Here is a 13,962-nt window from a genome sequence, read left to right as displayed (position 1 = left end):
ATGGTCGTATGTGCATATAGATTTTGCTGGCACATTCCAAGGCCAGATATTCTTCACTGTTGTTGATGACTTTCTTCAAGTAGTTGGCTACTGTTCCAGTTGCATCTATGACATCACGCACCATAATCCAAGTTTTACAAAAGCTGTTGGTGATGCATGGTCTTCCAGATAGCAATGGACCACAATTTGCTTCTGAAGAATTTATGTAGTTCATGAACAGAAATTTTATCCATCACCTCGTATTTATAGGATCCATCATCCAAAAGCCAGGCCAAGCAGATGATCCCCCTACCAAAGATGCATTGAAGCAGATCCATGCACAACCACAGGTTGAAGCTTTTCAGAACTACTGATTAACCAGCGACTGAAAGCTTCTACAGATAGACTCCACTCAGGCCTGGCAAAACAAGAAATTAATTTCTTTCCAAAACAGGCTACTACAACACCTTTCTGGACCTTCACACAAAACGATTCGAGGGTATGTCCAAAACAATGCAATGAGGTCATACTGTAGTCTTGCAACTGTTTTACCAAAGCTGCAGTACCAGTGTCATACCAGGTCAAAGCTCCCAATGGAAAATGCTTTGCAACATGTCAACTAGATGTTACGCTGAGTTCCATTTGACATAACATCTATTGATTCAAAAGATACTGTACTGTCAACTCTATCAGCTGTTGTTGTAGACCCTAGTCTATGTTTTGTTTCCTGTTGCTGCCTGCCGTTATGCCTTTGTTGTGTAGGACAAAGATGGCTGCCCTGTTGCTCTGGTTTCAGAGACAAATTCTGCAATCTACTAAACAGGGAGGAATCTCTCTCTAATACCTTTTACTGCTTTCACTATGTGAGAAATTCTCAACTGAAAATAGGGTGCACAAATTGAAAATGTTATGATGCAAGCAAGACAGCTATGGGACCTGTTTAAAATTTAGTTGTACACACAGATACCTTCAGATGCATGTATACATTTCCAAGTCTCAATAATGCTATATAGTTTGATTCATTTGGACAGCCTCTAAACTGTGATAGAAAAGTTTATTCCATAAAGGGAACAACTTAGTGCCCTATCAACAAAGTATAGCGCCTGTTCTCCTTGAAAACTTGGAGAAAATAAAGGCCGACTACTAGCATGAAAATGATGGAAATCCAAGGCCACTTCAGGTAAATCTGAGCCTGGATATAGGCAAAATATACGTTCAAAATACAGGGGGTGGAGGACTGTCTCTTTAGGCTTTGTGGGCATGTCCCAACAAGTGGGAACATGCATTTCCCTGCGGACAGACAGCAGCAACACAATGTGTGCCGCTGCTACTTGTCCCCAGGGAACACCCATACTATGCTACTTGTCCCTAGGGAACGCACTGGAATGCCGCATGTTGCCCTGTGTGGGGTAGGGAAGGCTGGGGTCAGCAACTGTGCTGGCCCCAACAGCCTTACCTGGGGGCCTTCAGGAGTTGCAGCCACAGCGATCTTGCAGCAGGAACCTGGCCAGCAGCCGAAGTGTTACTCCAACTGACCAGGGTCCAGTTTTGGGTGGCACACTGCCACACATACCACCCCAGTTTTTTTAGACTTTTTTTTTTGACCCTAGGATCTCCTAGAGTCAAAAAAACCCCATATCCCTACAGAGATATAGATATATAGATATAGATACACACACACACACATTCCCTACAGATCCATATACAGCTCTATTAAGAATTATTCCCTACAGATAACTAGTGACCAATTTTGCAAATGAAAATTCAGACTCTCTTACCTGCATGTAAAGAAGTTAGGTGATAGAGGTATGCTTGTAAGTGGAAAATGGAAGTCCAAAGTGAACACTATTTTGGCAAGAAAATGTTGGTAAAACTAGAATGTAGTCTGGAGAATTCTCAGAACTAGGTACTATCAAAGCTTGCTTAAACCAATGGAAAAAATGAACATGACGTATCTATATAGTACAGAAGTCAATCATTTCAGAACTGCTTCTTTCACAACTCTATATGCGTTTAAGGGAACATATGCAGTAATATTTTTGTACAAAAATAAAAAACAAAAACACCTTCTAAGGCACCTAAACCCTGACAAGGAGAGCTGTTACAAATGTGAATTACTGAAATGTGAATGTGAAAAAAACTGCATTATAGATCACGTTTGTGTTCTAAAGTTTCTATGTCCCTGTAAAATTTACAGTAATTTTATTATTGCTAGTTTTGTTTTTTATAGCAAGTATTTCATAGATTTCATAGACATTAGGGCTGGAAGGGACCTCGGAAGATCGAGTCCAGCCCCCCGCCCAAAGGGCAGGAAGTCAGCTGGGGTCATAGGATCCCAGCAAGATAAGCATCCAGTTTCATCTTGAAGGTGTTCAATGAAGGCGCTTGAACAACCTCCGGCGGCAGGCTGTTCCAGACCTTGGGGGCTCAGACAGTAAAGAAATTCTTCCTTATGTCCAGCCTGAAACGATCTTGTAGTAGTTTGTGACCATTCAACCTCGTCATCCCTTGGGGCGCTTTGATGAACAAACGTTCCCCCAGATACTGGTGGTCACCCCGATAAACTTGTAGGTGGCCATCAGATCACCCCTGAGCCTGCGCTTTTCCAGGCTAAAGAGCCCCAGGGCTCTTAGCCTGTCATCGTAGGGTCTGCTTCCCTGACCTCTGATCATGCGCGTGGCTCTTCTCTGAGCTCTCTCAAGCTTCTCCACATCCTTTTTGAATTGTGGAGCCCAAAACTGGACGCAGTACTCCAGCTGCGGCCTCACTAAGGCCGAGTACAGGGGGAGAATGACGTCCCGGGATTTGCTTGAGAAGCATCTATGGATGCAAGCCAGCGTTTTGGTCGCTTTACTAGCCGCAGCATTGCATTGCAGGCTCATGTTCATCTTGTGGTCAATGATGACCCCCAAGTCTCTTTCTTCCATAGTGCTAGCCAACATAGCACTGCCGAGCCTATAAGGATGCTGCAGGTTTTTTTTCCCCAAGGTGGAGAACCTTGCATTTATCAGCGTTGAACGCCATCAGATTCTCATCCGCCCACTTGCTGAGCCTGTCCAGGTCAGCCTGGATCATCCGCCTGTTTTCTGGTGTGGATGCTTTGCCCCAAAGTTTGGTGTCATCGGCGAACTTGGCCAGTCCACTTCTGACTCCAGTGTCCACATCATTAATGAAGATGTTGAACAGTATGGGTCCAAGGACAGAGCCCTGGGGGACCCCACTGGTCACAGGACACCACGATGAGTGACTTCCATCAATTACTACCCTCTGGGTCCGACCCCGGAGCCAATTTTCCAGCAGTGGATCGTGGAGGACCCAAGGCAACAATTGGCCAGTTTCTCCAAGAGGCGATCATGGGACACCAGATCGAAGGCTTTTTTGAAGTCAAGATATATGACATCAATCTCATCTCCCTTGTCCAGGTGATAGGTCACCTGGTCGTAGAAGGAAATGAGATTGGTCAAGCAAGACCTACCCGCAACAAACCCGTGCTGGCTATCCCTTAAGATGTTGGCGTCGGCCAGTCCATTAAGGATGGCCTCCTTAATAAACTTTTCTAAGATCTTCCCCAGGATAGAAGTCAGGCTGATGTGCCTATAGTTAGCCGGATCCACTTTACTCCGTTTCTTGAAGATAGGCACCACATTGGCCTTCTTCCAGTCTTTGGGCACTACACCAGAGCGCCAAGAGTTTTCAAAGATCCGCGCTAGAGGCTGGGCTATGATGCTCGCCAGCTCCTTGAGTACCCTGGGGTGAAGATTGTCAGGGCCGGCTGACTTGAAGGTATCCAGCTTCTCAAGATATTCCTTCATGAAGTCAGCATTAATGGAGGGCAGGGAATCACCCTCACCCGGACTTCCCGGCCCAGTAGCAGGCATGGGCGTCCCATGGGGCTGATGAAAAACCGACGCAAAGTACCTATTTAATAGGTTGGCTTTTTCCTGGGCGTCAGTTGTCAGTTGCCCCATCTGGTTCAGCAGGGGTCCAACGTTTTTTCCTCCGGCTCCCCACATATCTGAAAAAGGACTTTTTATTGTCCTTGATGCTCAAAGCTAGCTGGAGTTCAGTTGCAGCCTTGGCTTTCCTGGTCTGCTCCCTACAGGACTGGACCAGTGCAGAATAATCCTCCTTGGAGGTGACTCCCATCCTCCATCCTTTGTAGGCCTTTCTTTTTAGCCTCAGGAGGTCTGCTAGGTCCCTGGAGAGCCAGGGGGGCTGCTGTGCCCTCTTGCTGCCTTTCCTCCGAGATGGAATAGACTTAGTTTGTGCTTTGAGGATCACTCCCTTGAGGAGCAACCACTCTTCTTGAACTCCCCTCTCCCTGTGGTCACAGTCCCTTAGGGCCTCACTGACAAGCCTCCTGAGCTTGTCAAAGTCAGCTTTCCTGAAGTCAAGGACTTCCGTGTTGCTGACTGACTTGCCAGCTTTTCAGCGGATGGTGAAGGTGATCAGCTCGTGGTCGCTGTCACCCAGCTTCCCATCAATCACTAGGTCGCCAACTAGGTCATCCCCAGTAGCCAGCACCAGGTCGAGCAGCGTATGCTGGGAGTCCCGAGTAGGGCTCTGGCTCCTCTAGACCAATCCCCGTGACTAAAGAATCCTTGAGGCACACAACACATTAGTTTGGCTCAAATGATGTTTCTTCATGTTTTCATATTTGAATTTTATTCGAGGCACTATTCTGCCTTCAGCTCTGGTTGGTATTTTCTTAGCTAAACTTATTGTAGCTGCTGAATAACCATTTTAATACTGGACAGTTAACTCTTCAGAGAATGAGTATATTAATTTACACAACACCCATAGCCTCAACAGGCCACTGCCACTTCCACAACTGTCTCCTGCACATTTTAGCAAACCTTCACACTTCAGGTCAATCCTTCAATTTTAAGGTAAACCCATATTTTTAACCATTTATGAGTGCTCATTCTTAAAACAAACCACTACAGTATATAAAGATAATTATTTTAAAGAATTAAAGACGGAGTGAGAAAAGTCAAAAGGTAATGTTTAACCTTCCCTCATCCCTTCCAAAAGGAGATATTTTATTTTCTCTATATCTACAGCTCTGCATATTTTTCCACGTGGAAATCTGTTATGCACATTTTCCTTAGTACCTTTTTAGCTCTCTGGTCATTTCAAGATTTAAGATAAATTTCTGTCATTTTTAAAAGCCAACACAGATTTACTTCATCTCCCCCTTAGCCCTTGTCTCTTTCTGCTTTCTTCTCTGCTTACCTGGCACTGGCCTTCTCTTGCTCCCTTCAAACAATCTTGCCATTGCTGGTATGAAATACTTAACTACAATTCTCAACATCTATAAATAGAGACTTCTACAACTTCTTTACCTCATCAACTTTCCATCTATTTTCTATATACAAATATATACTAAAAGGAATGAAAAAATGTAACATTTGGGTTTAGTTATGAAATCAGCAGCCTTGTAGAGTACAATTGTGTGTTCTAGTTCAAGTTCTTTGCCATCCTAATGGCCCATTTAGGCAGTCTGATTAAGGCAGTTTCTACAGCCAATGGTGCACAAGGAGGTGATGTGGCTAGCATCACGTGCAATTTAGATTTCCCAGCTTGAATAATCAGCTACATATTTATAGTGAGTTGATAGGATGTCTCTTCTACTATCTTTTAGTGAAATAATTTCTAATAAAACATCAGTGCAATGATGATCTATGTGTCAAAGATATACCTTTTAACTGAAATACATTTCTGGAGGATAAAGTCCTTTACCTTACCTTCAATGTAAAACCACTTGTCTGCCTACATCATCATCATCATTTATTTGTGCCTGTAGGCCCTAATCAGGGGCCCCACTGAGAGAGGCATTGTACATATACAACAAAGGTGGTTCCTGCCCCAAAGAGCTTACAATCTAATTATAAAAGATGAGACACAATAGATAGATGCAGACAAAGACAAATGAGCACAAGGTAACAATGAGACGAGATTAGTCAGCATGATACATGGTTGTTACAGTATTCCAGTTTCCTAACCAATCTGCAAACTGTTTAGACAAAACACATTAGGAAGTGTAAAAGCATTTATAAGTGGCTGTAAACAATAAACTTTATTAGCCACCTACAAGTAAGGCACTTAAAAGGCTAAGCTAAAACTATGTCCATGAGCAGAGTTAGGTCTGACACCCTTGCTAGACAGTAATTGATCTTGGGAGACAAAAACGTATTGCCAGGAATGTCTTGTGGTAAAAGCTTCAGACTAAAACTGTTTTGTACAACTAAACTTTCGTAACTCAAGAACAGTAGGTCACTGTTTCTGTTTGAATAAAGAAAAGGCTACTAGCCGTGTTACTTATTCATTGGATTGTTTCCTTCTTGGCAGAGTAACACACAATAAAACACTATTATGTTACAACTGTAGAAGTTGGAAATGGTCTCAAAATCTATGTAATATATAATTTTTTCTCAATGACAACCTAGCATCAATTACAGATGGCATATTCAGACAACGTTCATGCTTTTGCTGATTTTTCCCATCACTTTTGACATATAATATTTTCACAAAATAATCCTTAATTATGCCACAAACATACAGCATGGTTTTGAGTCTCTTAACAATGAGTGTAGCCATATGAAGAAGCCTGCAAACAAAATAAAGCATAATGGAAACAAAAATACTTTTCAATGTAAACGCCTTTGAAGTTTAAAAATTACTCCTTAAGAACTGAAAAGCTGTATACCAAATTTATAAAAGTAAACTGCTCTGTGAATAACTGCTCTGTGGATATTGGTCATGACTGATTCATCCTGCCTCCAATATACGCACACTTGCAGAAAAGATTCAGTCCTACAATAAAATCCTACTCATCTATTGGAACACTACTAAAAATTAGGGGTGCACCAATAGAAATTTTTGGGACCAATAGCCAATTTTTAAAGGAGGCATATCAGCCAATATCAATCCGATTTCTAATACAGCTGCATCCAGCTGGTAAGTCTGTTGTGATGGAAAGGGAAGGTGGAGGGAAAGGGCGGGGGGGGGCAGATCAATGCCCACCATGTTGAGGGAGGGAGTGGGGCTGGGATAGGTGCTGCCCAGCCGAGGCAGGGTGGGGCAGGGTGCAGGATGGAGCAGCAGCTCATCTGGGGGGCGTGGTAAGGGGGAGCAGCTCCCACTGCTGCACAGACACCAGGAGGGCATGGTGGGGTGGGGTATGTGCCCCCCAGATCTGCAAGGGACAGGGCAGGCTGCAGCTGAGGAGGGTGGCGGAAGTGCTGGGAGGTCTATGGGGGGCTACAACAAAATTTGGGGTGGCTGCAGCCCCGCACTGTAGCCCCCTTCCAGTGCCACCGCTCACCCCAAGCACAGCATGGCCCAGACCTGGGAAGAGCCCGGCAAGGTCCCCGGCCCCAGCTGCAGCCTACCCTGCCCTGCACAGATCTGGGGGGCACATGCCCCCTGTGCCCTCCCAGGGTGCATGCAGCAACAGGAGCCACTCCTCCCCGTGCCCCCCAGAGGAGCCGTGGCTCCGTCCCATGCCTTGCCCCCGGCTGGGCAGCGCCTACCCCACCCCCCAGCCCCACTCCCTCCCTCACCACGGGGGCCTTGATCTGCCCTCCCATGCCCCTTTCTTCCCTCTTCCCATTCCACCACAACAGACTTACCAGCTGCACACAGCTCTCCAAGCTGCCAAGCTGTGCTCTTTGCTGCCTGCATGCTGCGCTGTGGCTATACACATGCACGGGCATTTACTGGCCAAATTAAAATCGGCCACATCTGGGTGATTTCCGATATAGTCAATTTTTTTTATGTCAGTGCTGATCCGATATCAGACTGATGTATCAGTACACTTTTACTAAAAATATTTTCATATATGTACCCGATTACCTTTGCATTTTACTGCATAAACTGGGGAAAAGCCATATTGCGTTTTAAAACATGGATTACTTGAATACTATTCTTTTTATTATTCTGGTTTCTTCTTACAAGCAATTATTTTATGTAAATTGCCAAAGTCTTATTTCCAAGAAGAATAAACAATAATTTGTGCTCCTTATTTATAGATTAACCTAAGTAGACAGGAATATAAACAGGGTAAAATGGCAGATGGTCTATGCAGCAAGTACAATTTTTTAGAGGGTAAGAAAACAGAAGAAATTTGCTTAAAGTTATTGTTTGAAACTTCCTTGTTACATTTAATTTTGTTTAACAGTTCAGTAATGCACGAAGACACACTTCATGCAGTGGAACAGGAATACTGATTTTTTTCTTCCTCTGTCAAAAACATGAAGAACTTAAATTATATCAAATACTCTAGCAGCTAAATTCCATGTACTGCAGAACTATGCTATGGATAGCTTGGATATTGCAAGATATTGACATTACCAGAAGGCAAAAAAGTTAGTAGGGTAATAAAGGAGAAGGACAACAAAACTGTTGTTAATGGTAGGTCACCTCAGGAACAACCTGAGTGTCCATTACAGAGTCTGTAATAAAATTAACAAAAAATAACATCAACATTAGGGTGATCAAATAAAAGATACCCTAGGTACCAACTTCTATTTTATCTAAATTAACATCTTCAGTGAACTTTGTAATTCAGTTCAATCCTGTTCAAGTCTCTAAAAATCATCAATGTACCTACTTCGTAACACTTTATCCTTATGACTGAGACACAAAAAAAGCCATTGAGGAGGAAGAGGACCCACTCGTCTTTTGCATAAACTATTTTTCAAGGACTTGAAAAGGGTGGAACAGAATCCCACTTGGGCACCTATGCCTCATCCACGTGGTGTGGATGTTTGGTTCCCTGGGGACAACTAGTGGTGGTGCACCTTGCGCCACCGCTGGTTGTTGCCAGGGAATGCCCCTGCCAAACGCCCTCTGGCATGAAGCAAGTTACCCTTAGGGTGGAAGGGGAGGCTGGGGTCAGCACTGGGCTGGCCCCAGCAGCCTTACTTAGGGTCCTGGGGGCCTCCTGGGTCTGCAGCAGCAATAGTTCTGCTGTGCAGAATCTTACCGGCAGCTGCAACATGGCTCCAGCAAACCAGGCTCCACTTTTGAGCAGCACGCTGTTCCACTTTTTTTCTCTGCGGGTTTTTTTTTGACCTCTGGATATTTTACCGCAGCCATCAGGACCAGTACATTTTCATTTCTGGCTCCCAATATTTTTTATTTTATTTCAGAGCTTGTGGAAGATGCATCTCCTTATAGTCATTTGCAGTCTGAGGGAGATCATCAAGTTCTCCTTTAGCTGCTTTCAGCAACACAGTGGAAACCTCAATCTTGTAAACATTTCACATATTACTCAAGTCAAGTATTCATATTACTCACGTATGTAAAGTTAAAACACATGCATGATGCTTGCAGATTCAAGGTCTAAATTTTTCCTAGTTTTCTTTAGAAGAAAAATACATAGACTCTCTTGCTATGAGGTTGAAAATTTGTATTTTGATCAAATTTGAGAAAGCTGTGCAACGATGGACAAATATTAGACAGTAAGAAATCTCAACAGAGAAAAGAAAGACTTCAGATGGTAAGCAGGTAGATACTATAATCAGACTAAGATTCTCATCAAGAGAAACTAGCCAGTAGAAAAGCTCTCTTCCAAATTAAATGCATGTTTTATTAGCTCTGATATGCTAGTAATTTACATGAAATAGGAAACGATGGCCATATAGATTCAAATGTCAGCTGTAAGGCAAATTCCAGATGTACAAAGCTATATCATTCATTTAATAACTAAAGGGATGATAAATGAACAAATGGTAGAAGACTGCTTTTTGTAGTTTTTAAAAGGTGTGTGTCTGCAGATGATAAAAGTACATTAAAAGTTCTAGAAGCAGAAATAAATATAAACATAAGATGTCTGGTAAAGACCAAAGCTGAAGGATCTTCACTCAACTAAAATGAGCATGTACATTAGTGAGGTAATTGTACCTTTAGCCTGATTTCCCAAATTAAAAAAAACAAACAGCTAAATATAATGTGCTCACATGTATATGTTGCCTCCCTAATAATGTAAGCTAAGATGGTACATTCTAAATAAGACGAAGGGGCTACCATTCTCCAATTCTTATTTTTTTTCCCCCTACATCATTATGGGCCATGATCCTTCTTTCATGGATGGCAACACTATCTGATCCCCAAACCCTGTTGCTTTTTGGCATCACAGTTGTTTTTAAATTTTCACCGTTAGAGAACTGATAACAGATGTTCAGTTGCATAAAGGCTCCTGTATTATATTTTGGAACTGCTTCTAAAAAAGATACATTTGTTATCTTAAAACTGACATTAAAGGCTTGTCCATACCATGTCAGTGGCCACTCTTAGAGAGTTCAGGGCTGAGCATGCTTTGTCCATGTCCAGCCTACCCGAGTCATCTGAGAAACCGCAGGAGCTGGGGAGTTCACAAGAAAAGCTGCTCTGACTCATTGCTCACACCATCTCCTCTCGGGCCAGCCAGAAACTCAAGAGTTCAAGAGTGAGAACTGGCGATGAGACAGGAGCAGCCTGACTGGCAAACTTCTAGTCTTGGAGCAGATCAGCAGACTAAGGAAGGTGGGGTATGCTCAACCCCAGGACATAGTACCATTGCTGTGGTACAGACTAGTCCTAAATCATTGCAATATGCTCCTCAAACTTAATTCAGCTAGCATTTGGCTTCCTAGTACAAATTTTGTGTTCTCTAAAACTGGGCTAGAAACAGTTTTATCCAAGATTGAGGATAGAGTTCCATATAACATTCATAAAAGAGTACACAGAGTCTTAAAGCTCACTGTGTATTTAATGTGGTTTAAAATATAGAGAAAAAAGTTCCCTTGCTTTTTAAAATAAGCATAATATGGAGTAACAGCACTAGCTAGCATTATATAAATCCAGGAGCTCTAACTCTGGTCAATTCATCCTCCAACACGCACACCACTAGCACCCTCTATAAATTTGCATCTGTTCACATGAACCAGTGGATATCCCTTTATCCTACACAAATCTAAAGCAAACTGAAGAGTGTTAGTATTATGCATGATCATTACTTTTAATATCAGCATAACGTTTTAAAGAATGGAAATCTACCATTGAACTCTGAAGTCCATATAAAGGCACCTATTTGATTTTTTCTAACTTCTGATTATAACAGCTCCTAATAATCTCATATGACTTCCAAAGTAACTGTTTGGAATACAGTACTTGGAAAAGCAGGCAAGAGCCTAGCTGTGAATTTAGAAGCTAAAAACTTTAGACTCCTATTTTTTAAAAGCTTTGCCTTTGTGCTTTCACATCAATGGTCATAAACATCAACATACAGGTGAATTACTACTCAAATAACAATTATATACAAATAGTATGCTATTTCATGGCTTAGCTTTAACAAGACTACAGCTACTCAGATGTTTTACTTAAGTTATGCAGTTCATGAAAGGGAAACAAAGATCTCATTTACTTCATGACAGAAAGTTTACTGCACTTCTAATGAATAACTATCTTCAAAAACACACTTCCCATGGTTTTATCACACACATTTTATACTTAAAGGTTAGAACAATTATTGTTTGGGTTGAAAAGACATTACAAAACAAAGAGCTTATGATTATTGAACAAAAAAATTTTACAGCCAAATATTTGAGATATTTCAAATCACCTTTCCTGGGTCATAATTCAAAGACAGTGACAATTGCCATTATGGACAAAAAGGGATATAAATCCCAAATACAAATTGTTCTTTTCAAGCAAGACAGCAACTACAAAAATGAGTAGACGCAAGTAAAATGAATACACTGAAACAAGTACTTTGTGAAGTGAGGTACTGTAGAAAGTTGGATTACACTACAGTGTATTTCTGCACATTCAAACTCATTTCAGGTTGAAACTTTAAAGTTTGAAATCAGCAGATTGTTGACTGTTTGCTGCTGTCTTCTGTCATATGACCTCTTTGTTGAGATGTCCAACGGCCACAGATAAGATACATTCAAATAAGCAAAAAAAAATTAACGGCATGATCAGATATGAATAAGCATATCTGCCAATTAAGAAGGCAAATTGTAAGTAAAAATGCAAGCATATAACTTATTCATAATAAATACATCATCAAGCATTTAACATTATCAATATTTTAAAAAGAATTTAAATAATAAATGCAACTATTTTATACAGAACTGTACCATTTATTATACACACGTGTATCAGTTCCCTTTGTTTACAAAGGCTGGTTACAGATAATATGGAATGTTACAGTACCATCTTGCATAAAATTTTAATACAATTCCGTACTTCAAAAAAGGGTGCAAAACACCAGCCCAATAAATCTGACTGAATTGAAATACTTTTTTTTTTTAATTACATCATTAACACATACACAACAAGCTGTACATAAGCCCACTTTTCAGTCACCACTTCAAGATACTGTAGCTAGTACATTAGATTATAATTGATTCCACCCTAGTCAATTAAATTTATTAAAGGCTTGCACTGCTACTCACTCTGGCACCTTTGAGATACAAGCTTGTATGAATTCATGAATTACTGAGCTCTTGTTAGTAGTTAAAAGGCAGTCAACACTGGTTGCCATGTACTAGTCACAAGAGATATCCTCAGAGAAGCCTCTCTTGGAAACAAATATTTTTGGGATATTTTTTCCTTCAAAAATAAAAGAAAGTTTTATCTGGTCAAGACTCTCCATTTTGTACCTTGGATGCTGGTGGATGCATGAAGTCCTTAAAGGGAACTAGTGCTTCTTTGAGAGCAGAACAAACTTCTGATGATGAACAGCTGATACATTCTACTAAAGTTGGATACAAAGCAATAACTTGTGCCCAGGTGTTAGCATCAACTGTAACAAAAAATGACAAATGAAATCACTTAATGTTGCTCATACTTTTACAACAAAAAACCTTTTTACTATACATACACATTAAAACACTAGACATCTAGATGAGCAGATACTAGTAAATCCAAGATGCTATGTATTTTTAGATTTAAAAAACCATGCATGTTATCTAAGCTTATTTGTTTTCTCCCTGCCTTCTCTATTCTTGATCATTGGTAAAGATTTGATCTGGATAGGAAAACTTTCATACTGAACTGTGGCAGTGACCAGGGGAAAGGGAGAGTAATTCTGCACGTGCTGCACAGGGGGCAGGCAGCATAGTGAGCCCACAGGGCTCTGACTGTCAACATCCAGCCAGCAAGCTACTGGGTCAATGGAGCAGCCACAGGTTGTCGCTCCCACTGCTGCAGCAGCCAGTGTTGATGATGCTGGAAAGGAAAAACTAAATTTTTCTCCACTGTGACTTCTGAAAACAGAGCACCTTATCCAGGGACATGTAGTATTCAAGTAAAAATGGAAGATCTGATAAACAAACAAGATCATATGATCTTAAGCAGTGGATGTGCACATTCTTTTTCAAAATGTGGAATCTATTTGTTGCCTTATTTTTTACCACCAGTGTGCTTTTGAAAGATTTTTCAAATCTATCTAGGCAATAATTATTATTTAAAAAGGAGGTGTCAAATTTGGATCAGTGATCCTTGATAATGGTGTTTTAAACCATTTCCAGGGCTTCATATAACAATAATCTAAGACATTTGATTATCTAGAGCTGTAGGAAGTGTCATATGAAATCGTTATTCCTCCAAAAAAGGAATATATGATCAGTAATGTACTATGTGATGAACTGTTTGATGTTTGCCATTTTCACATAGTGAATTTCTTTAAATTCTTATTTGGGCATGAGCTACGTATAATCTGCTGTGTAAGGTCCTAAAAGAATTCACGAACTCCCTCTGCTTCCCATGATAAAACAAAACAGTATAAGGTGACACGGAACGCATAATTCTTGCTGCTGGCTCCTTAATTGCTAAAGATAAAAAATAAACTGTTTGTTAGTCTATGGTTAAAAACTGTTGGTAAGCATGTAACATGTAAGCATGTAACAGTGTGTTTTCCTACCATTAGGAGCCAGAAATGAAAATGTTACACAGAAAATGTTACACAGAGGGTATCTTTAGCAAGCAAAG

General features: G+C 41.1%; 1 protein-coding gene across 2 annotated transcripts in view; it reads right to left on the bottom strand.

Moving 5' to 3' along the window:
* Window positions 1-5,752: 5,752 nt before the first annotated feature.
* Window positions 5,753-13,962, bottom strand: part of MON2 (MON2 homolog, regulator of endosome-to-Golgi trafficking) — a 140,879-nt gene continuing 132,669 nt past the window's right edge. For both annotated transcript variants that reach the window (XM_006260497.4, XM_014595901.3), the window contains one exon: window positions 5,753-12,775. In XM_006260497.4, the coding sequence (XP_006260559.1) occupies window positions 12,612-12,775 (164 nt within the window). In that variant the 3' untranslated portion in view covers window positions 5,753-12,611. The remainder of the gene's footprint in view (window positions 12,776-13,962) is intronic.

This window comes from Alligator mississippiensis, chromosome 4 (genome assembly GCF_030867095.1).
Source record: "Alligator mississippiensis isolate rAllMis1 chromosome 4, rAllMis1, whole genome shotgun sequence".
NCBI lineage: Eukaryota > Metazoa > Chordata > Crocodylia > Alligatoridae > Alligator > Alligator mississippiensis.
This window is presented reverse-complemented; position numbering and strand designations above follow the sequence as displayed.